This window comes from Sciurus vulgaris (assembly GCF_902686455.1).
Source record: "Sciurus vulgaris genome assembly, chromosome: 13".
Taxonomy (NCBI): domain Eukaryota; kingdom Metazoa; phylum Chordata; class Mammalia; order Rodentia; family Sciuridae; genus Sciurus; species Sciurus vulgaris.
Genome location: NC_136474.1, coordinates 71,716,431 through 71,737,884, shown reverse-complemented (window position 1 = coordinate 71,737,884; position 21,454 = coordinate 71,716,431). Strand labels below are relative to the sequence as shown.

Below are 21,454 nucleotides of genomic sequence, written 5' to 3'. Positions count from 1 at the left end.
AAAATACCTATAGTCAGGGGCTGGAGAGATAGCTCAGTTGGTAGAGTGCTCGCCTCGCAAGCACAAGTCCCTGGGTTCGTACCCCCAGGACCACAAAAAAACCAAACAAAAAATAACAACCTATAGTCCACTTTTCATCTTGATGATAATCCTGTCTTTCACCCCTTTCCCTGCAGGTCTCTGGAAAATCATCAACTCTAGTATAATTCTTATTGATTTGAGAGCAAAGAGCCATCTAGTGGCAAATTGGGGAAATGCATACATTTTAAGTAGTGCACAGTAAATTCTGGCCATAATAAACACTGAAGAAGAGTTAGGTATGCTGACTTATTGGTCTTTTTGTTTCTACAGTTCTTCTTTCTGAGACAATTTCTGGAGTGTAAAATACATTGCAATAAAAATCAGGGAATGTCTGTGTAAACATATTTGTCTTGCTTTCTATTCTACCCATCTATATTCTAATATGTTCCTCAGTGGTTAGTCAGATAACATTTACTGAGCAACTATTAATATTATTCTCATAGTTCTGTGTCCTATCATGATGAGCCTAAGTTTTATATGAGCCAATTAATCTACAAAGACAGCATTCTCAAAGTGTTCCATAGGAAATTAGTCTCTAAAGATAGTCTCAGGGAAAAAAAAAAGTTCCTTGGTCACATTGGTTTGCAGAACCCTAAATACCTATGTTAGCACAAATATTCCCATTGCACATAGCAAATTAGATGGTGTGAGAAGTCCTGAAATAAGGGGACTTGTTTACTTTAGTTTAACCTAATGTTTGTTAAGGTTACCTGAGCATAAAACTAATTGAAAATAACGCCTAACAAAATTATTGTTCCCAATGTGCTACACACTTCTGGAGTCTTTAGATAGAGCTGATATTCCATTAAAAGAATTGATAAAATGGACCAAATTCACATTCCATATGCTTTAAGTCTGTTGCTAAACCAGGTTGTGTATAGAAATAATAAAATCCAAATCCTGTCTCTTCCATAGTAAAATTAGCAAATACTCATAGGCACTCACTTTGTGTCAGGCACTATTCTATTCTAAGCATATCACATATTTAATTCGCATTAAACATGTGACCTTGAAGCATTTGACATAAAAGCATTCTGCTGGCCGTGGTGACACAGCCTATAATCCCAGTTGCTCAGGAGGCAGAGGCAGGAGGATCACAAGTTTGGGATTTAAATTTTATCTATTTATTAAATTTAAATTTAATCCCTGGACAACTGAGAACCTGTCTCAAAATAAAAAATTTTTAAAGGGCTGGGGATGTAGCTCAGGGGTGGAGTGCTTGGCTCACGTGTGTGAGGCCCAGGGTTCAATCACCAGCACCACACACAAAACACAAAGTCTGGCTCCTACCTCTATGTGCTTACCCAGGAAGCTTTTCCTACCTTAAGAAGCCAATACCCCTGCCTTAGAGTAGACATCTGGCACATTCTCATATGCTGCCCTTAGATTTGCTTTCCTTAGGGTCTGGTGAATAACTCAGAACAACCCACGGGCCATATCACACTGCTTGACTCATCAATTTCTAGAATATCTTCACATCATAGATGGGGACATAGAAAGGACTGAAATCAGGTCTGTTCTTCTCAGAGTATTGCTTTCTCTCCAGTGCTATGCATGGATACAGAAATTTAGCTGGTGAGCGTCAGTTTATGACCTGCCCACTCATTTCTCTAGATTAAGACTGTTGGTGATGGGGAAAGAATTGTTACGGTTTGGATGTGAGGTGTCCCCCAAAAGCTCACGTGTGAGACAATGCAAGAAGGTTCAGAGGAGAAATGATTGGTTGTGAGAGTCTTAACCCAATCAGTGATTGAATCTCCTGATAAGGATTAACTGAGTGGTAACTGAAGTGGTAAGTATGGCTGGAGGAGGTGGGCATTGGGGCATGGCTTTTGGGTACATATTTATATCTGGCAAGTGGAGACCTCTCTGTTTTCTGAACATCATGTGAGCTGGTTCCCTCTGCCACACTCTTCTGCCATGATGTTCAGCCTCGCCTGAGACCCTTGGGGAATGAAACTGGCTGTATACGACTGAGACCTCTGAAACTGTGAGCCCTTGAATAAACTTTTCCTCCTCTGAAGTTGTTCTGGTTGAATTTTTAGTCAGAACAGCAAAAAAGCTGACTGAAACAGAATGAACCATTTTCTCAATAAAATTTAAATCTCAAACATCATAAAGCAATGTCTGATAAAACTGTGAGTTTCAAAGTAAGTGGGGATGGGGAATGTTTTTGTGTTAAAGACATTGTAGTAATTTCATCACATTTACCGGGGGGGGGGGGAAAGTCATTATCAAAACTTTCACATTAAGATCACATTTTGCAATCAACGAGCTTACAACATTGTCAAACAAGAGAATAAAGTAAATCAACAACAAAGTTTGTTTAAGGTGTAGTGTTAAAATTGTTGGCCAAAATGCATGCATCGTAAATTTTAGCAAACAAAAACAAAAACAAAACCCCGACTCTTTCAGTGACTTAAATTACAAAATGATGCTTCAATACAGTTGCAAAGATTTCATTTTTTTTATTTTAAAAGATTATCATTAAAAAAAAAAAACTCTTGAAAAACATGGCCCATGCATATTCTGATTTTTCTGAGATGACCCTGAATCAAAAACAAACCTCCCAACATTTTAAGGAAAGAAAAAATTCAGAAGAGAGTTATTTCATTTCTGTGCTATCTTTAAGCCTGAAGGGGAAAGGAGAAGTATTTTGAATACTAAGTAGATCTGTTAATAAAGTTTTCAATGCATAATGAGAAAAAACATGTAGGTAAGTGAGAAAATGAAAGTCTGTCTCACTTTTCCAGTAGGACAAGAAGAGAGAATAAGTGGAGCAGAGTGGATTTTTAGGGCAGCAAAATAATTCTGTATGACACTGTAAGTACTGATGCAGGTCAATCTGTATCTGTCAAAACTCAGAACTATACAACAGAGTAAACCCTGATGTAAACTGTGGACTTTGGCTAACGATGTATCAAAATTGACTCATTAACAAATGTACTGTGTCAATTCAAGATATTAATAATAGGAGGGTTGGGGATGTAGCTCAGTAGTGGCGCCCCTGCCTAGGGATTTGATCCCCAACACAGTAATAGGAGAGTGGTTGGGGTGCAGCCCAGTGGTAGAGCTTGCCTGGCATGCACGAACCCCAACACCACAAAAAGGTAATAGCAGTAATGATAGAGGAGACCCAGGGAAGGAGTGGATGTGCGGGGACTCTACATTCTACTCAATTTTTCTATAAATATGAACCTGCTCTTTTAATTGTGTCTGGGAAAGCGGAGGTCAGAGAAAGAGAGGAATCATCTCTGTAAATGTTTGTAATGTAACATACCCTTCTTGTGTTAAGTAATGTAAAATCAAAATGAGCAGATTTTTTCGGCGTGCTTCCGTCCTCATCTCGCACTGTGAACAAAGAAGAAAATTTAGATGGGATGACAAGCTCTAACGTGGCTTTTATAGCAATAAACCCTTGAAGGTAACAGCAACCTATCAAACCAAGTGGCATGACTTAAAGGCTAGAAGCAGTCTGAAGTCTCTAAGGATGAATAAAGTTGTTTTCCACCGTCTTTTCCTTCTTAAAGCTGGCTTTCTGAATTGTAAACTTAAGGGACAATGATTTGAATTAGGATTGCACTTTACCGGTTGAACTTCCTGTCAAGCTAATTGGCCTTTTATTGCTCACAACAGGGAAGAGACAAATACACTCCTGCTATTTGGACCAGGGTAAGGAAAGTGATTATAAAAATAAAACCATGAGCCAGAAATCAGCTGTGACAACCTGCACTTACTGGCCACTATATCTTTAATTCACTCAGTGTCCCACCCAGTCCCTGCACAAATGCAGAGAACTCCAATAAACCACATCCAGGGGTGACTGCATGGCTAGACTGCACGCTGAGGATAGCAGAGGCTCATAAAAGGAAAATTCCAGCATAATAAGGTCCTTATTCAACTTATTAAAACTGTAAGCATTTGTACTTTTATTCCCAGTGTTAATATGCTGTGTTTAGTAATCTGGTATCACAAATTCTCCCAAAATGCATCACAAAATACTAAATTCAAAGGTACTTCCATTAATTGAAAATAACCATCTTCATCTAAGGAGAACACAGATGAGAACTGGGGAAAAAATGAAAGTCCACAAATTATGTCATGAAATCTATGTACAAACACTCGAGACAGATATCAATATAGATATTTCATTGAGAACATCCTAAAGAATAATTTTATAATAAAATGAAACATGCATATAATTATCTAAAAATCAAGTAGTACTAATTTTTTTATGTTTAAGATAGTTTTTATTGTGGTCAAATGCATATAACAAAATTTACCATTTTGGGCTGGGAAGATAGCTCAGTTGGTAGAGTGCTTGCCTCGCAAGCACAAGGCCCTCTGTTCAATCCCCAGCACCGCAAAAAAAAAAAAAAAAAAAAAAAAATTTACCATCTTAACCACTTTAATATACAGTTCAGTGGCATTAATTGTATTCACATAGTTGTACAACCATCCCCACCGTCCATCTCCAGAACCTCTTCATCTTCCCCAACTGACACTCCATCCCATGAGGCACGAACTCCACACTCCCCACAACCCAGCGCCTGGCATCCGCCTCTCCACTCTCTGCTTCTATGGATTTGCTTGTTCCGGGTCCCTCCTGTAAGTAGACTCACACGGTGTTTGCCTCTTTGTGTCTGGCTTATTTCACTTGGTGTACTGTTCTCAAGGTCCATCCGTGTTGGGCCATGTACCAAAATTTTCTTCCTTTTAAGGTTGAAAATTATATACTCCTACAAAACTTGAATGAAAACAAAGTCTTCTGCCCCATTCCATTACCTCACCACTCACTCTCACTCCCTAAAGAGAATGACCTTAATTATTTCAGCTGTTTCTTCTGATATTTAATCCCATATATCTAAATAATGCCACAGTTTTATGATCAACCTATGTAGGCATAAACTATTTACTTCCTGTCCAGGTGGAAGAGAATTAAGATGCTTTATACCCTTCTTCTCCTCTCCTCCCCTTATTGTTAAATCAATATTCAACTGATTGTATTATTAGGACCAGGTTAATATTGCTCACTGCTGAGCCAAATATTTCTATGATTATTTTTCAATTCCATACAACAATTCTTTTGGGGGGTGGGAGGCATTGGAGATTGAACTGGGGTACTTAACCTCTAAGCCACACCCCCAGTCCTTCTTTATATTTTATTTAGAGATAGGGTCTCACTGAGTTGCTTTGGGCCTCAATAAGTTGCTGAGACTAACTTTGAACTGGCGATCCTCCTGCCTCAGCCTTCCAAGTCACTCAGTTTACAGCTGTGTGCCACCAGGGCTGGTTACAACAATTTTTTTAAGTGAATAATTACCCCATTTTTATTGGGTTACTTTCCACATACCTATTACTAGTTACCAAACACCAATGAGTTCTATCACTTTCCCCACTGTTGATTACATCAGATAATGTGTCCATTACCCCCTCAGCCTCACCATGGCTTCCCTCCTAGCCTCTGCCCTCCAGCTGAGTTCCTGTATGAGCTTGTTGTAGGGACACAAACCACGGATTTTCCTTTTTAACTTTCCTTAGTTAGATCCTCTGGAAACTTAGTCTTTCCCTTTTCTGGTCACTCCCTTTTTTTAATAGCATACATTCTTTTGAGTAAAAATGGATGGGAAGTAAATGTTGTTAAATATTTGCCTGCCTGAAAGTGTCTTCTACTTTAAATCTGATCGTTTGAAAGGGCAGGACAAGGAGCTAGACGCAGTGATGCAGGCCTGTACTCCCAGTGACTCGGGAGGCTGAGGAAGGAGGATCACAAGTTCAAAACCAGCCTCAGCAACTTATTGAGGCCCTGAGCAACTATGCAAGACCCTGTCCCCAAATTAAAAGGACCGGGGATGTGGCTCAGTGGTTAAGCACCCCTGGGCTTAATCCCTTAATCTTTGTTAACTAGGGATTAACAAAAACAAACAAAAACTCAAAGTGCATGACATTATCATATTTTTTGACATTATCACATTATACCCTGATGCTTGCATGTAATGAGTTTTTTCCCCCTTCTGTTAAAAAGACAAAACCACAACAACCGTGGTTTCACAGACCTTAATTGACTTTACTTGTAATTCTTAGAATCTATCAACAGTCTGGGTCAAAAAATGGCTCAGAATGTACCCCACCTCACCACATGGGAGGTTATAGCCAGAGAAAAAGAAGTGATGTACAGAAAATGGAAGTGACTTACAGAGAAAGCCCCGTTGGTTATAGCTTGCATTTGCCTTACCTGAACACAGTTGCAACAGTTGTCTGCTTGTGATTGGCTGAGCTCAACTACTTGGTACAAGACTCAACCACTTGTGTGAGTACTTGCTTGTTCACACATCAGGTTAGGTTGTGGCTCACTGTGTACCAAGAAAACTTTAAAGCAAACTTAAAATGTATTAAGGCCCCTTTAAAGCAAACTTAACATTTCTCTGGAAGCTTTTAGGATCCCATTTTTAACTCTGATATCCAGAAATTAGTTTCTTTAGTTTGAGTCTGTATTAGTCAGGGTTCTCTAGAGGAAGAGAATCAACAGGAAGTATGATTATAAAAGGGGATTTATTAGATTGGCTTACATGAGCAGAAGTTGGATAGTCCACAATGGCCATCTGCAGCTGGAGAGCTGAAAGAACGAGTAGCGGCACAGTCCAGGAGGCAGAAGCCCCAGAATAAGAGGGATCAACAGTGCTACCCTAGTCTGAGACCAAGGCTTCTGGAAACTACCTGGAGAATCACTGGCAGAGCCCACTTTGGAAGAGTGAAGAAGGGAAGAGTCCGATATCCTCAGACGATGGAAGCAGCGATCGAGAACCTGGTCAAGAAGAGCCGAGCTTGCATCTGCCTCTGCTTCCTTGTTCTTCCAGCTTTTATTCCATCCTATTGGATGGTGCTGCCCAAGCTTAGGGAGGGGCTCCACTTCAGTTCACTGTCCTACGTTCCAATCATTCCTAGACTCACCCTCACTGACATGACCAGAAGCCTCTTAATCATTGGCATCTCTTAATCCAATCAAGTTGACAACTCAAATTAACCATTACAGGGTCTTTTTCCATTTACTATGTTGGCCATCATCAAGCGAGTTATTTCCACATTTCCATTCTTGGAAAATTTTGTTTTATTATTTGCTTAGAAAATTACTTACTTATGTTCTATTTTTAAGAACTCCTATTAACTGAATAAAGACATATTCCAGACTGATCTTTTAATATTCTTTTTTCTTACAGTGTTCAATTTCTCTTCCTCTCTCTCTCTCTCTCTCTCTCTCTCTCTCTCTCTCTCTCTCTTTTCATATTTGTTAGGCAATTTCCTTGACCTTGTCTTTGAAACATTCTATATAATTTATTTAGAGAATATTTTTAATTTCCAGGAACTTGTTCTTATTCTGATTGTTCCTTTTTTATAGCATCCTGCTTTGTTTTTGTTTTTGTTTTGGATATGGTATTATTTTATGATTTAAAATCATAAAAAAGAGGTTCAGTCATGTTTAATTATTACTGTTTAAGCAAGTTAACAGGGAATTGGGGATATAGTTCAGTTCATAGAGTGCACACAAGACTCTAGGTTCAATCCCCAGCACTGCAAAAAAAAAAAAAAAAATCTTCATAAAATAAGTTACTATTTTGCCTGCTTCCTTGTGAGATTGCAAAATATATATTTGTTCTTCATCCCAGCTTCTTCCTATATAGCTCTTAAAATCCTTGGAATTTCCAAAGTGACAGGCTCTCTTTGTAGCTAATGAGAGAAAAAAAAAAATATATCTTCATAAAATAAGTTACTATTTTGCCTGCTTCCTTGTGAGATTGTAAAATATATATTTGTTCTTCATCCCAGCTTCTTGCCATATAGCTCTTAAAATCCTTGGAATTTCCAAAGTGACAGGCTCTCTTTGTAGCTAATGAGAGGACTAGCAGCCCATAGGTAGCTTCACCAAGGCAGGGTTAGAGGGTTGGGACTTTCAGTCCAACCCTTCCCCAACCTCTGGGGAGAGGAGAAGGGCTAGGGATAGAGTGGACCAAGAATGACCAATGATTTAATCAATCATGCCCACGTAATAGAGCCTGCATAAGCAGGGCATGGTTGCATAACCCAGAGACTGAGAAGGCTGAGAAAGCAGGATTGCAAATTCAAGGCCCTAAGCAACTTGGTGAGACTGTGTCTCAAAAGAAAAATAAAAAGGGTTGGGGATGTGGCTCAGCGGTTATGTGCCCCTGGGTTCAGTTTCCAGTACCAAAAACAAAAGCTTGTATAAAACCCACACTGCAGAATTGGGAGGGCTTCTGGCTAGCTGAACACAGGCAGGTTTCTGAGAGTGGCATGCCCAGAGCGGTCCTGGATGCTCCATAGTCCTTCCCTCCTGCTTTGTCTTATGCATGTCTTATCTAGATACTTTGCAGTTATAAATAAATGTAAGTAAAGTTCTCTGAGCCCCTCTAGTGGCTCAAACCCAAGGAGGGGGTTGTGGGAAGCTGATCTATAGCTGGTCAATCAGAAGCACAGATAAAACAATTTGGGGTTTGAGATTTATCAGCATCAACAATTAAAAAAAACTAAAAAATGGTCAAAACATAAACTGAGTTAAGTAGACAGGCAGCCATGAGCTGGTGGGTAGGGGGAGGGCAGTAAGGGTGGTAACTCACAGGGAGGACAGCAGACATGTGCTTCAAAGTGGACTCGGGGGTCTCAGCACTGAGAATCACAGGGAACTTTTTTCAAAACAGACAAGCATCTGAAATACGGGAACTCGTATGCCAAACCTCTCACAGCCATAGTTAATTATAAGCCCTAAGGGAACTATTGTTTCAAGAAAATGTTACACCAACCTCTTAGGATCAGGCCATCACCAAAAACAGGTCACAGTCATCCCTGTGACCAGGTCATCATGACCCCCAAAGAGAAAATTTGCTGAGAGTTTCCAAAGGGTAATAAACCACTTAAGGGGAAATGAGAAATTATGACAAGAACAAAGGAACCCAAATCCCTTAAACACCCCAGACTCTACAAGAGCTACGCCTTTTTCCCCAGAGCTGGTCCATTCAGTACCAGTACTGGTATCTGTACTCCCTCTTTTTCTAACAAACTCCTATCTGTACTTGGTGTGACTTGACTGAAACTCTTCCTGTGGGATCAAAGTGTCAGTGTATGAGAACCCCGGAGGTCACTTCAGCCCAAGGGCAGGTCTCTACAACACTGATGCCTCAGGAAAGAAGATATATCAGATGGCAAGTAAGTAAATGAAAAGATGATATCATATGTCATCAAGGAATGACAAATTAAATCAACAATGAACTACCACCATGAACCTGTGGGGTAATTGAAAATCCAAAACGTTGACAACACCAAATGCTGACAAGAACGCAGAGTGACAGAAACTCACCCGTTGCTGGTGGGAGGGAAAGCAGTATAACCACGTTGGAAGAGTTTGGCACTTTCTTCAAAGACTAAATGTGCTCTTAGCATCTGAGTCAGCATTCAAACTCCTTAGCATTCACCCAAATAAACTGAAAGTCTGTGTTCACAAAACAATCTGCTTACAGATGTTTATAACAGCTTATTCATTATCGCCCCAAACTTGGAAGCAACCAAGATGTCCTTCAGTAGGTAAGTGGATAAATAAACTCTGGTACATCCAGACAAGGGAATATTTCTCAGTGCAAAGAAGAAAATGAGCTATTCAGTCATGAAAAAGTGTGAAGAAAATTTAGATGCATATTAGTAAGTGGAAGAAGCCAATTTAAAAAAGGATACAAACTGTGGGATTGACTCCAGCTCCGTGGCATTCTAGAAAAGGCAAGATTATGAAGACTAAATGAGTCAGTGTTTGCCATGGGCTATGAAGGAGAAAGCACTGAACAGGAGGAACTCCGGAGTTTTAGGGCAGCAAAATTATTCCATATGTTGCTGTAATAACAGGTACATGTCATGAAGCATTTGTCCAAACCTACAGAATACATGTAAGAAACACCAAGTATAACCATAAAGGAAAATGGACTTTGGACAATAATAGTGTGTCAGAGTAAATTCACTGATGGACTGATGAGATGCTGACAATAAAGGAAAGCAGAGGCTGGAGGTATATGAGAGCTATCCTTTCTGCTCAATTTTGCTCTGAAATAAAGTTTCTCTAAAATAATTAAGTATTTTTTAAATAACAATTTGTTTTTGAACAAATTTGTCAGACCTACTGTAGTTGTCCCTTGGTATTCATAGAGGATTGATTCCAGGACCCCCTCCCCCCACTCCCACCTACCTGCTACAGATACCAAAATTTGAGGATGTTCAAGTCCCTTATATAAAGTGATGAAGCATTTGCCCAAAACCAACAATCATACTCCCGTATGCTCCAACTCATCTCTAGACTACTTTTAATAATAAATACAATGTAATGCTATGTAAATTTGTTTTATTGTATTATTTAGGGAATAATGACAAGATAAAGGTCTGTTCATGTACAGTAAAGACAATTTTTAAAGAACTTTAAGTTGTAGATGGATACAATACCTTTATTTTGTTTATTTATTTTTGTACGGTGCTGAGGATCAAACCCAGTATCTCACACATGCCAGGCAAGTGCTCTACCATTAAGCCACAACCCCAGCCCCAGTAAAGATAATTTTTATCCTAAATATTATTGGACCTCAGTTGGTTGAATGCAAGGACTTGGAACTCTCACCTACAGTGGGGTTCACAGCACATTTAAATGGAGGTTTAACCGAAAAAACAAATAACCTAATCAATAAATAGGCTAAGTAACTGAACAGATACTTCACAGAAGTACAATCGGTCAACAAATATATGAAGAAACGTTCAACATCTCTAGCAATTAGAGTAATGCAAATCAAAACCACACTGAGGTTCCACCTCTCTCCAGTCAGAATAGCAATTATCAAGAATACAAGTAACAATAATTGTTGGCAAGGATGTGGGTGAAAAGGTGCGCTCACACACTGCTGGTGGGGTTGCAAACTGGTGCAACCACTATAGAAAGCAGTATGGAGATTCCTCAGAAAACTTGGAAGGAACCACCCTTTGACCCAGTTATTCCACTCCTCAGTATATACCCAAAAGGACTTAAAATCAGCATACTTTAGTGATGCTGCCACATCAATGTTTATAACAGCTCAACTCACAATAGCTAAACTATGGAACTAACCCAGATCCCTTTCAACAGATGAATGGATAAAGACATTGTGGTGTATATACACAAGGGAATATTACTTAGCCTTAAACAAGAAATGAAATTATGGCATTTGCCAGTAAATGGATGGAACTGGATAATATCATGCTAAGCCAAATGAGCCAATCCCAAAGAACCAAAGGTTGAATGTTTTATCTGATATGTGGATTCTAATTCACAATAAGGGGGTAGCTAGGGAGAATAGAGGTACTTTGCTTTAGACAAAGGGAAGGGAAGGAAGGGGAGGGTTATAGGGGTAGGAGTGATAATAAAATGACTAGGACATCGTCACCCTATGTGCATATATGATTACACGACCTGTATAACTCTACATCATGTACAACCAGACAAATGAGAAGTTATACTCCATTTATGTATGTTGTATCAAAATGCATTCTACTGTCATGTATAACTAATTAGAACAAATCAAAAAATTGAGAAAAATATTAAAATAAGTGGATGTTTACTCCTTCAAAGTAGTCCATTGGCAGATCATATTCCTATTGCATTGTTCAAAACGTTTCTGAAAGTCTTATTTTAAAATTGTCTTCAATATAGATTTATGATGAGTTTTACCCCAGTCCAAATTTGCCAAAATAGCATGTGGCCCTTGTAGGAAAGTGACACAATGAATACAGGCAAAAGAGGAAAGAAAACATTTTTGTTATATTCTTTAAGTCTTCTTACAAAGTAAGGGTCTCATGTAATTTGATAATTTGAGGTTTTTTTTCTTTAAAATATATTTTTTCAAGTCATTAGTTTTTTCTAAAACTCACTCTTTTTTTTTTTTTTTTTTTGGCACTGGGGATTGAACCCAGGGGCTCTTTGCCACTGAGCTACAGCACCAGACCTTTTTGATTTTTTGTTTGTGTTTTGAGACAGGGCCTCACTAAGTTGCTTAGGGCCTCCCTAAGTTGCTGAGACTAGCCTCAAATAACATCCTCCTGTGTCAACCTGCTGAGTCTCTAGGATTACAGGCATGCACCACTGTGCCCTGCTAAAACTTGACTTTCGATGACTGTCAAATCAAACATCTGTTGAATAGTCCTATTATTTGAAGGTATGCCTCTTTCAATATACAAAGTATTTGTGAATAGAAGATCTTACCATTTATTTCTAAAATCTGAATTTATATTCAAGGACAGATCTGATAACACTAAGGAGAGCTTTAAAAGCATGTGACTGGGCACTGCAAAACAGCAATCCTGGGCATGTTCTTTCCTCTGTCCATCATGAGACCCCTTAAGTCAGAAGGCTAACAAACCTAAAATTAAATTACCAACAAGAGAGAATCAAGAAGGCTATTACAGGCTGCTTCTCACTCTCGAGATGGCTCTCATTCTCCCTTAAATGTGCTCCTGCTTTCCTTAATGAATCTGTTTGCATTTCTCAGAGAAAAAAAAAAGCAATTGCAGTAATTGTCTTAGTTATTCTTGTTATTGTGAAATATATAATTCATACAAAAGAATATGCATCCATTTTTAATATTAACAAACACCACACTAGTTGAGATCCAGAGCAACTTCAGTATCTTGGAAACCCTTTCCAGGTGTCCTTGCAGATGGTTCCCCTCCCTGCCAACCCATGTTAATCATTCCCTTTTTCTTTATGGTTTTATCAAGTATATATACATCTTAAAAATATATTTGTTTAACTTTCTCACCTTTAAACTTTATGTGAGTGGAATTTGCTTTTTTTTTGTGACTCCTTTTGTTCAACTGCACATAATTTTCCTAACAAAAGTTCATTTCAAAGATAAGGTTTAGATATTAGCTATCTAGTCCATCAAATTTTCACTTAAGCTATCTGTTTCTATAGTTTTCTGGCTTGTGGGAATAACTTCACAGTCTCTTATCAGGCTGCTCTCTTATGTCACTCAAAATGACTCGTCTTTCCCAGGAAATGGAAACATCATTAAAGACCAGGCCACAGTACCTGGCATGGTGCCAAGTATTAAGTAAAAGTTGTTCTTCATTAATTTTTCCTGTTAGAATATGTATTTGTCTTTTTTCCATCCCCTCAGCTTTTGTAAAGTAAAATTGAAAAATAAAAATTGATGAGGCAGGAGGATCATGAGTTCAAAGCCAGCCTCAGCAATTTAGCAAGGCCCTAAGCAACTCAGTGAGACCCTGTCTCTAAATAAAATATAAAAAATGGCTGGGGATATGCCTCAGTGGTTAAGTGCCCCTGAGTTCAGTACCCAGTACGGGGGGGGGGGGGGGGGGGGGTAGTGTGTATTTATTCACATACCCTACACATTTTTGTGGTTGGAAACTAATATTCCTGATATATTTACTAGATCATTGTTTCAAACTGCAGATCATGAAATCAATTTAATGGCTTACAAGCAACAAAGTTCAATGAAATACAATTATCACAAAATGTACAGCAGGTACAAAAGTTTGGTAGTGCTTCATGAAACTTTTGTTGCTTTTGCATGTGTATGTGTACACACACGTGTGCGTATATGTGTGTGCATACTGAATCCCAGTCTAAGATATTTTATAGTTGTTCACAGTAAAATGGTCCTTTTCCAAATAGCATTAGCCATCAATGGCTTTTTTTTTAATTTGATTCGCCTTGCCTGTAGTGCCATCTAGTGTAATAAGAGGAGAAGCACATCATGAAGTTCCCAAGTGATTTTGTTTGCATAAAAAAGATGTCCAGCATTGTAGCATTCAGTGTAAATCAAGTTTTCAGAAGAAAAATACAACTCCCATAAACAGAAAGAAACAGGATTGATACTCTATGTTTCTAAATGTATAAATTCTCAAACCCATGCTTGGAATGTGGGTTCCGGAATTTTAGGGCCTAGACGGTCCCTGGAGACCATTGTCAGGAAGCCCTGATTCAGAAGAGTTAAGGGGTTTGCTCAAAAGCCCACTAAGAGTTGGGAGCAGAACCCCAGCTCCTGAACCGGGCTCTTCCTCCCCTTTATCAATTCCTTATCACTCTCCACTCTATCCCTCTCTTCAGACCAAAGAAGCTATTTTAACTTACCAAAGCCAAGCTTCCAAATTAGCCAAAAACAACTATGGTTTGCCATATGGTATTTTTTTTTTCTTTTTTAAAATTATTTATTCACTTTTTTATTTTATACAGACTGCAGTTTGATTCATTGTACACAAATGGGGTACATCATTTCGTTTCTATGGTTGTGCACGATGTAGATTCATGCCATTCATGTAATCATACATGTACATAGGGTGATAATGTCTGTCTCATTCCACCATTTTTCATACCCAGCCCCTCTCATTTCCTTCTACATAATCTAAAGTTCCTCCATTCTTCTCTCTCAATCCCAAAAAACCAAAGGCTTAATGTTTTCCCAGAATTTTTTTCTTTTTTTAAATTCATTTTTATTGTAAACAAATGGGATACATCTTGTTTCTGTGTTTGTATATGAAGTAGAGGCATACCATTTGTGTAATTATACATTTATCTAGGGTAATAGATTTTGATTCATTCTGTTATTTTTTTCGTCCCCCCCAACCCCCTCCCACCCCTCTTATCCCTCTATAGAGTCCCTCCTTCCTCCATTCTTGCCCCCTTCCCACCCCCTATATGTGTCATCATCCACGTATCAGTGAGACATATGGTATTTCTTAATTGATAACAAACGAATGGTGTGTCTCACAATTCCTCAAGCCTAGTATCACACGTTGCTAACATTAGGGACCATTTTTAGCAATGACTAGCTAGACTTCCTTCAAAAAATGAGTCACCTGCTGCAACAGGAGTAGTGTACCCATAGATTAGACCTTTTAATTGCTGGAGAGCCATAGGCCTTTTATAAATAAAGCTAATCCAGTCCATATCTGTCCATCTATCTATTGAAAGATCTATATGGGACACTGACTTGCCCATTTCTTATGATATTTACACCCATCCACAGTTAGAGGGTCTGATTTGGTGTCCTGATACTTGGGTTGTGCTCCCCAACAATGCACAGGACTCATTGGCTTCGGCTGAATTTCCTAAAGATGGGGGCGGGAGTCTGGGGAAAGCCAGAAAACTCATTAGAGGGACAAAAAATAGATCTTGGGACAGATGTCTAAAAGGGGCCTGGGGACTGTGGATGTGGCCTCAGTGGTAGAGCAATGCCTAGAAGGCACAAGGCCCTGGGTTCAATCCCCAGCACCACAAAAAAATATCCCCAGCGTCACAAAAAATAAAATAACACGGTGGCCCACGCCCATAATCCCATTCAAAATCACTATGCTAATCATTATGTCTTCATGGAAAATAGCTGCAACTCCACTGAGCATTAATAGTTTCCTCGTGTTTAAGATATGTGACACACCTATAATCCTAGCAACTCGGGAGCCTGAGGCAGGAGAATCCAGAGTTCAAAGCCAAGCTCAGCAAAAAGCAAAGCCCTAAGTAACTCAGACCCTGTCTCTAAATAATAAAATACAAAATAGAACTGGGGATGTGGCTCAATGGTCGAGTGCCCCTGATTTCAATCCCTGGTACCCCCAAAATTAAAAAACAATAATAATGAAAAAACAAAATAAAAGGGGGATGGAAGGACTGAGGAGAATGAGCAGATAGGGGTGACAGTTAATGGGTGTTTGGCAGGGCTGATGAAAATGTTCTAATATTGATCGTGGCACTGGATGTTAATTGTGCATGTCCTAAAAGCCATTGATCTGTACACTTCAAATGGGTGAGTTGTATGGTATGGGAATTATACCATAACTTTTTTGCATTTTAAAATGTAAGGTAGTTTTAAAATGCAAAAAGGAGGAGGAAGGGGCAAAGGAAAGAAGGTAATAAAATTATTAATAGATAATAAAATGAGCATGGAAATACTTTTTAAATAAGCTTAATTTAATTTAAAAATAAATTATTATTTGCCCCAATATATAGTCTGACTGAAAATGGAAATCATTCTATTCAATATTTTGAAGTTGTTCAAAGTGAAAATGGTAGCAGTGAAAAGAGCTGCTTTCCAGCCACACCGCATGAGGGCCTGCTCATCACTCCCAAGATAGCCTGGCTCTATTTCGGTTTTTGACAATGACCTTCTTTCCTTACTCTGCTTGCCTTACTCCTTACTCTGGACTTCACCAAGCTTGCTACACCAAAGTGACCATAGGAACCGACTCATCAGACAGAAAACAAAACACAAAATCATCTAGATAGACATTTCTCTTTATTGTTTTTTTCTCTTTTGTTTTTATAGTAATTTGTAACTCACATAAAATTGAAGACACCATCTTAAATATTGTTAGTACTTCTTTGGTTCATTGGTATGAAAAGAAGCTTCTTTCAAAAAGAACCTCAAATTTTTATGATGTGCCTGGTTCCAGCACTTGGAAGGCTGAGGTCCAAAGATTGCTTGAGTAAGTTCAAGACCAGCCCAGGCAACTCTTTAAATGACTCCATGGATTCCAAAAGAAGTGTGAAGGATATAATTCTATAATTGAAAAATTATTATTATTTTTTTACCATGTTGTTTTATTTTATTTTTGTGGTGCTGGGGATTGAACCCAGGGCCTTATGCATCTAGGCATTGCTCTACCACTGGGGTCACATCCGCAGTCCCCAGGCCCCTTTTAGACATCTGTCCCAAGATCTATTTTTTTGTCCCTCTAATGAGTTTCCTGGCTTTCCCCAGACCCCTGCCCCCATCTTTAGTTCCAGCTCAAGACCCTGTCTCAAAAAAAACAATAATAAAAAAAAGAAAGAAAAATCTCAAATTTTCAAAAATGTAGAAATTTTTGCATTGTGTCATTAGAAGTTGACAAGAATATGTATGCAGATACCATTGTTGAAAATGTAAATTACATAATCCTTTTATAAAGCAAATCAACAAAAATCTATCACAGTGAAAAATGCAGACACCCATTAACCCAGCTATTCATTCCACTCTTAGCATTTTATAATACAGAAGACAAACAGCACTATGTTACAGAAATACCCATGGGTCCATGGGTGCACACACATGCACGTACACACAGACATGGGAATCCAGTGTTACTGTCCTCTACCCATGGGTGGTCCAGGGTAAGAAGTAAGGTAAGCAGAGTAAGGAAAGAAGGTCATTGCCACAAACTGAAATAGAACCAGGCTATCTTGGGTGGCTTTCACAGCCTCCATAACAAAACTTGAGCTGGAGCATCATAGAATCATATCCTTCACACTTCTTTTAGCATCTGTGACATCCATTTAAACAGTGCCATTGACCTAGGGAACATACTTGGATAAGCAGGAAGCCAGAAGATCTAACTCGGGATGGAGGGACCTCCAGATCCTAAACTGATCTGAACAATGTTGACCATATTCTTCAACCAATATAAGAAGCCTGTATTAGCCAACATCACATCACTGTGACCAAAATACCTGACAAGACTTATAGGAGGAAAAGTTGATTATGGGCTCACAGTTTCAGAAGTTCAGTCCATTGTTAGCCAGCTCCATCACTTTGGGCCCGAGGAGAGGCAGAACTCTGTGGCTGTTCTGTGCTACTCACCTCATAGTGGCCAGGAAGCAAAGAGAGAGAGGGGAAGGGGCCGCAGGGAAGACGCACCCTTCTAGGGCATGCCCCACCCACCTGCCACCCAATTAGTCCATCCAAACGAGGATGAATGGATTAGATTACTGCTCTGATAATCTGATCATCTCACTTCGGAACATTCCTGCATTAACACAGGGCTCAGATCCAAATCAAAAAATATTTCCACAATTTTTTGGTTTTTCTTTTTTACTAAAATCACAATGTTTGCCAGAGTCCTAACATCTATGACAGATGATGGGAAATGAAAAACACCCTTTGGTTCAGTCATGTTGAATCCTGTTTGGTAAGGAGGCCATTCAGAAATGACTTTTGTAGTATGGAGACTATGAAGCAGCTTGTACTTGGGCTGACCAGGCCTTGAAATGATAATGTGACTTACTTTGAGACAATTTGGATGGAAATTCACCATATAGTAAGAGCAAAAAAGAGTTGGAAATGAGAAGACACGATTCAAATACCTAGCACTAAATATTTAAGACGAGCTTCTAGTACTTCAAACACAAAATGCAGTCTTACAAATTTGTTAATTAAAAGTGTAAAGGTTGCCAGATCTACATCTTTCCACCCATGCCATTCAAATTAGCATAGAAAATCATCTTCTGAATTAAAAAACTAAGAATGAGCTACTAACAAATGGTTGATTTAACTTGTTAAGAGATGGTGAGCCCCTGAAATGGACACAATTAGATGCTCAATTAATTTCTGTCTACCAAAGAAAGGAGGCCCAAAAGTGAACATCTAATCTAGATGCCTGTTTCAATAATCTGACTGTTTACTTCTTCCTTCATTTCCTCTGTGGGCTATTGTACCACAAAAATGTCTCCATTATCAGATTCCAAATTGAATCCTATGATACTATAGCCTGAGGAAAAGGAAGCATTGAATATCATTCCCAGTCTTAAACCCAGAAGATATTTAGGAAATGTTACTGTATATACACCACATGCAACATTAGTGCTTTTAATTTCCTTTTTACGGGTGCAATGGAGATTAATTTGCATGTGCTTGTTTCAATTTCTGTAATGAGATCTAACTTTTGCACTGAGTTTTCCATCTCCAAAACAAACAGTTAAAAAGGACATATCTCTTCTTTCAAATGTTTTTATTGTAGTTCTATTCTATAGTTCCTGCATCTAATATTCACTTAAAAGCTTGAATATATATATATACATATACCCGTAGGTTCTAATTTGGTTTTTGCTTTCTGATTACCTCCTGATTCTACCAGGAAACTTCCTAAATTTCGAATGGTGCACAACCTCGCAAAACACTAGAACTATCTGAAGGAGTGTTTGAAGATCCAGGAAAGAGATTTACTGCATTTAATACAAGCCAGAATTGATCACCCATGCTCAGGAACATAGCAAGTGCTCCTTGAAGAGGGGCATTTATTATAATCAGGACTGTGAATTGGTCATAGAATTTGGGATTTCAGAAAGGAAGTATAAAGTATTGAAACACAGGGGACTTTTCATACCATATTATTGATGTTAAAGATAGAACAAGATTTGTGATTATGATGCCAGGCACCGTGGTCCCTGCCTGTAATCCCAATGGCTTGGGAGGCTGAGGCAGGAGGATCTTGAGTTCAAAGCCAGTCTCAGCAAAAGTGAGGCCCTAAGCAACTCAGTGAGACCCTGTCTCTAAATAAAATACAGCATAGGGCTGGAGACGTGGCTCGATGGTTGAATGCCCCGAGCCCAATCTCCGTACCCCCACAAAAGAAAAAAAAAAAAGATTTGCGATTATGACATTTATGTTGTTTTCCAAAGCTCGTGTTTACAAAAGCTACTTTCTAGTCTAAGAAAACTGCAGAATGGAGAATAGAGACAACTCGCACAGTCAGAGCGTGACAGTCCTTTGACAGTAAGAGTGTGCTGCTGTTACCGAGAGAAACCCTAAATAAACCCTCTAGATTCTCTTGTGGGTTTTTTTTGTTTGTTTGTTTGTTTTTTGTTTTTTGTTTTTTTGGAGAAGGGGCAGGGAGCTGGGGATGGAACCCTGGGCCTTGTGCATGCTAGGAAAGCACTCCACCAACTGAGCTATATCCCCAACCCTCGCTTGTTCTTAATTGGCTAAAAAATCACTAATTTGGGAGGCCACGCAGTTGGGCAATACATTATTAGTTCCCACTAGCTTTGTAGATGGTATGATAACAGTTGCCTAAGTCACTCCTTAGGGACCTGAAGTCTGCTTTGCTGAAAACACTGACTCTTCTCTGGGGCTTACAGGTGTCTTGTGAGTGGCTGAAATGGAATGTAAAGGCTTGTGTCTGTCTCCTCTGTTGTTTTGACTTTTGAGCCATAGTCTAATCAGCTCTTCAGCAGACCTGTTGAACATTTGGGAAATGTTTCATTCAAAACTATAATACAAGGTTAACTTGACCGAGACCTGCCTCGGTGCTCTTTCCCTCCCCTCTTCAAGATTAAAGATGTATATCAGATACCATAACTGGAAACACCAAATCACAAAAGAAGCGAAGAGAGATGGTACCTAGAAGATTTCTGCCTATTCCCAGAAAACATGGGACTGTTCCTTCCCTTATTGCCTCCTCCCTCTCCCTCATTATTCCTATTCTATATTGTAACCCCCACCCAAAGCCCTCCTGGAGTTGAGCAGCTAAGCTGAGCAAAGCTCCCTCTTTTCTATTTTTTGGCCATTGAATAAAGCCTTTCTTCCTCCCAACACTCATCTCTTAGACATTGGTTTTCCTGCGGGATAAGCCTCTGAACCTGGGTTCAGTGACAATGCAATGTGAAATTTAGGAGGAAAATGAAAAGGTGTAATACAAATACACAAAGTCACCTTCCATTTCACAGAAGACAGAGCAGCAGGTTAAACCATGAGGAAGTAACCAGACAGATCTACAAGGGTAAATGCTCTGAAAAACAATTGGCATAGTTTCATGGACAAGTCAGTGTCTTTCAAAATAAATAGATGGAAATGGTGCTGTGGTGCACACCTGGAATCCCTGTGACTGAGGAGGCTGAAGCAGGATGATCACAAGTTCAAAGCCAGCTTCAGTAACTTAGGGAGGCCCTAAGCATCTCCATGAGACCCTGTATCTAAATAAAATACAAAAAAGGATGGGGGGTGCTGGGGATGTGGCTCAGTGGTTAAGTGCCCTGGGGTTCAATTCCTGATACAAAATAGATAGATAGATAGATAGATAGATAGATAGATAGATAGATAGATAGATAGATAGGCATGGTGATGCCTGCCTGTAATACCAGGGACTCAGGAGGCTGAAGCAGAAGAATCATAATTTGCCAGCCTCAGCACCTTAGGGAGACCCTGCCTCAAAAATAAAAAAAATTAAAAAATAGAAGGGATTAGGAATGTATCTCAGTGGTAAAACACCCCTGGGTTCAATACCTAAGTTCTCCCCAAAAATGAAAAAACTAATTTAAAAATAAAACCATGTGTCTCTCAACAGCAAGCTAGTTTCTGATAGCTTTATCACTAACAGATGTCCTTGTGTTGCTAACATCATAAAGAGTTCATGAAAACTAAGATGGTCACAGCTCTGATAGGTGATAGGATCTTACGGGACCACTGTTGCAGACAGTCTGTTGTTGACTAAAGTGTCATCACCTGGGGCTAGGGCTGTAACTCAGTGGCAGAGCGCTTGCCTAGCATGTGTGAGGCACTGGGTTCGATCCTTAGCACCACATAAAAAATTT

The 21,454-nt window shown here is 39.2% G+C and overlaps 1 protein-coding gene across 7 annotated transcripts in view; it reads right to left on the bottom strand.

The window, feature by feature from the left end:
- Nucleotides 1-21,454, bottom strand: part of KATNAL2 (katanin catalytic subunit A1 like 2) — an 84,430-nt gene that overhangs the window by 44,881 nt on the left and 18,095 nt on the right. For 3 of the 7 annotated variants that reach the window (XM_079108782.1, XM_079108785.1, XM_079108786.1), the window contains exon 2: nt 3,362-3,432. The exons of 1 other annotated variant lie outside the window; for it this stretch is intronic. In XM_079108782.1, coding sequence (XP_078964908.1) covers nt 3,362-3,432 — 71 coding nt within the window. Of the gene's footprint in view, nt 1-3,361; nt 3,433-6,650; nt 7,253-21,454 lie in introns of those variants that run through there. 3 more of the 7 variants (XM_079108783.1, XM_079108784.1, XM_079108787.1) reach the window with 3 other exon arrangements.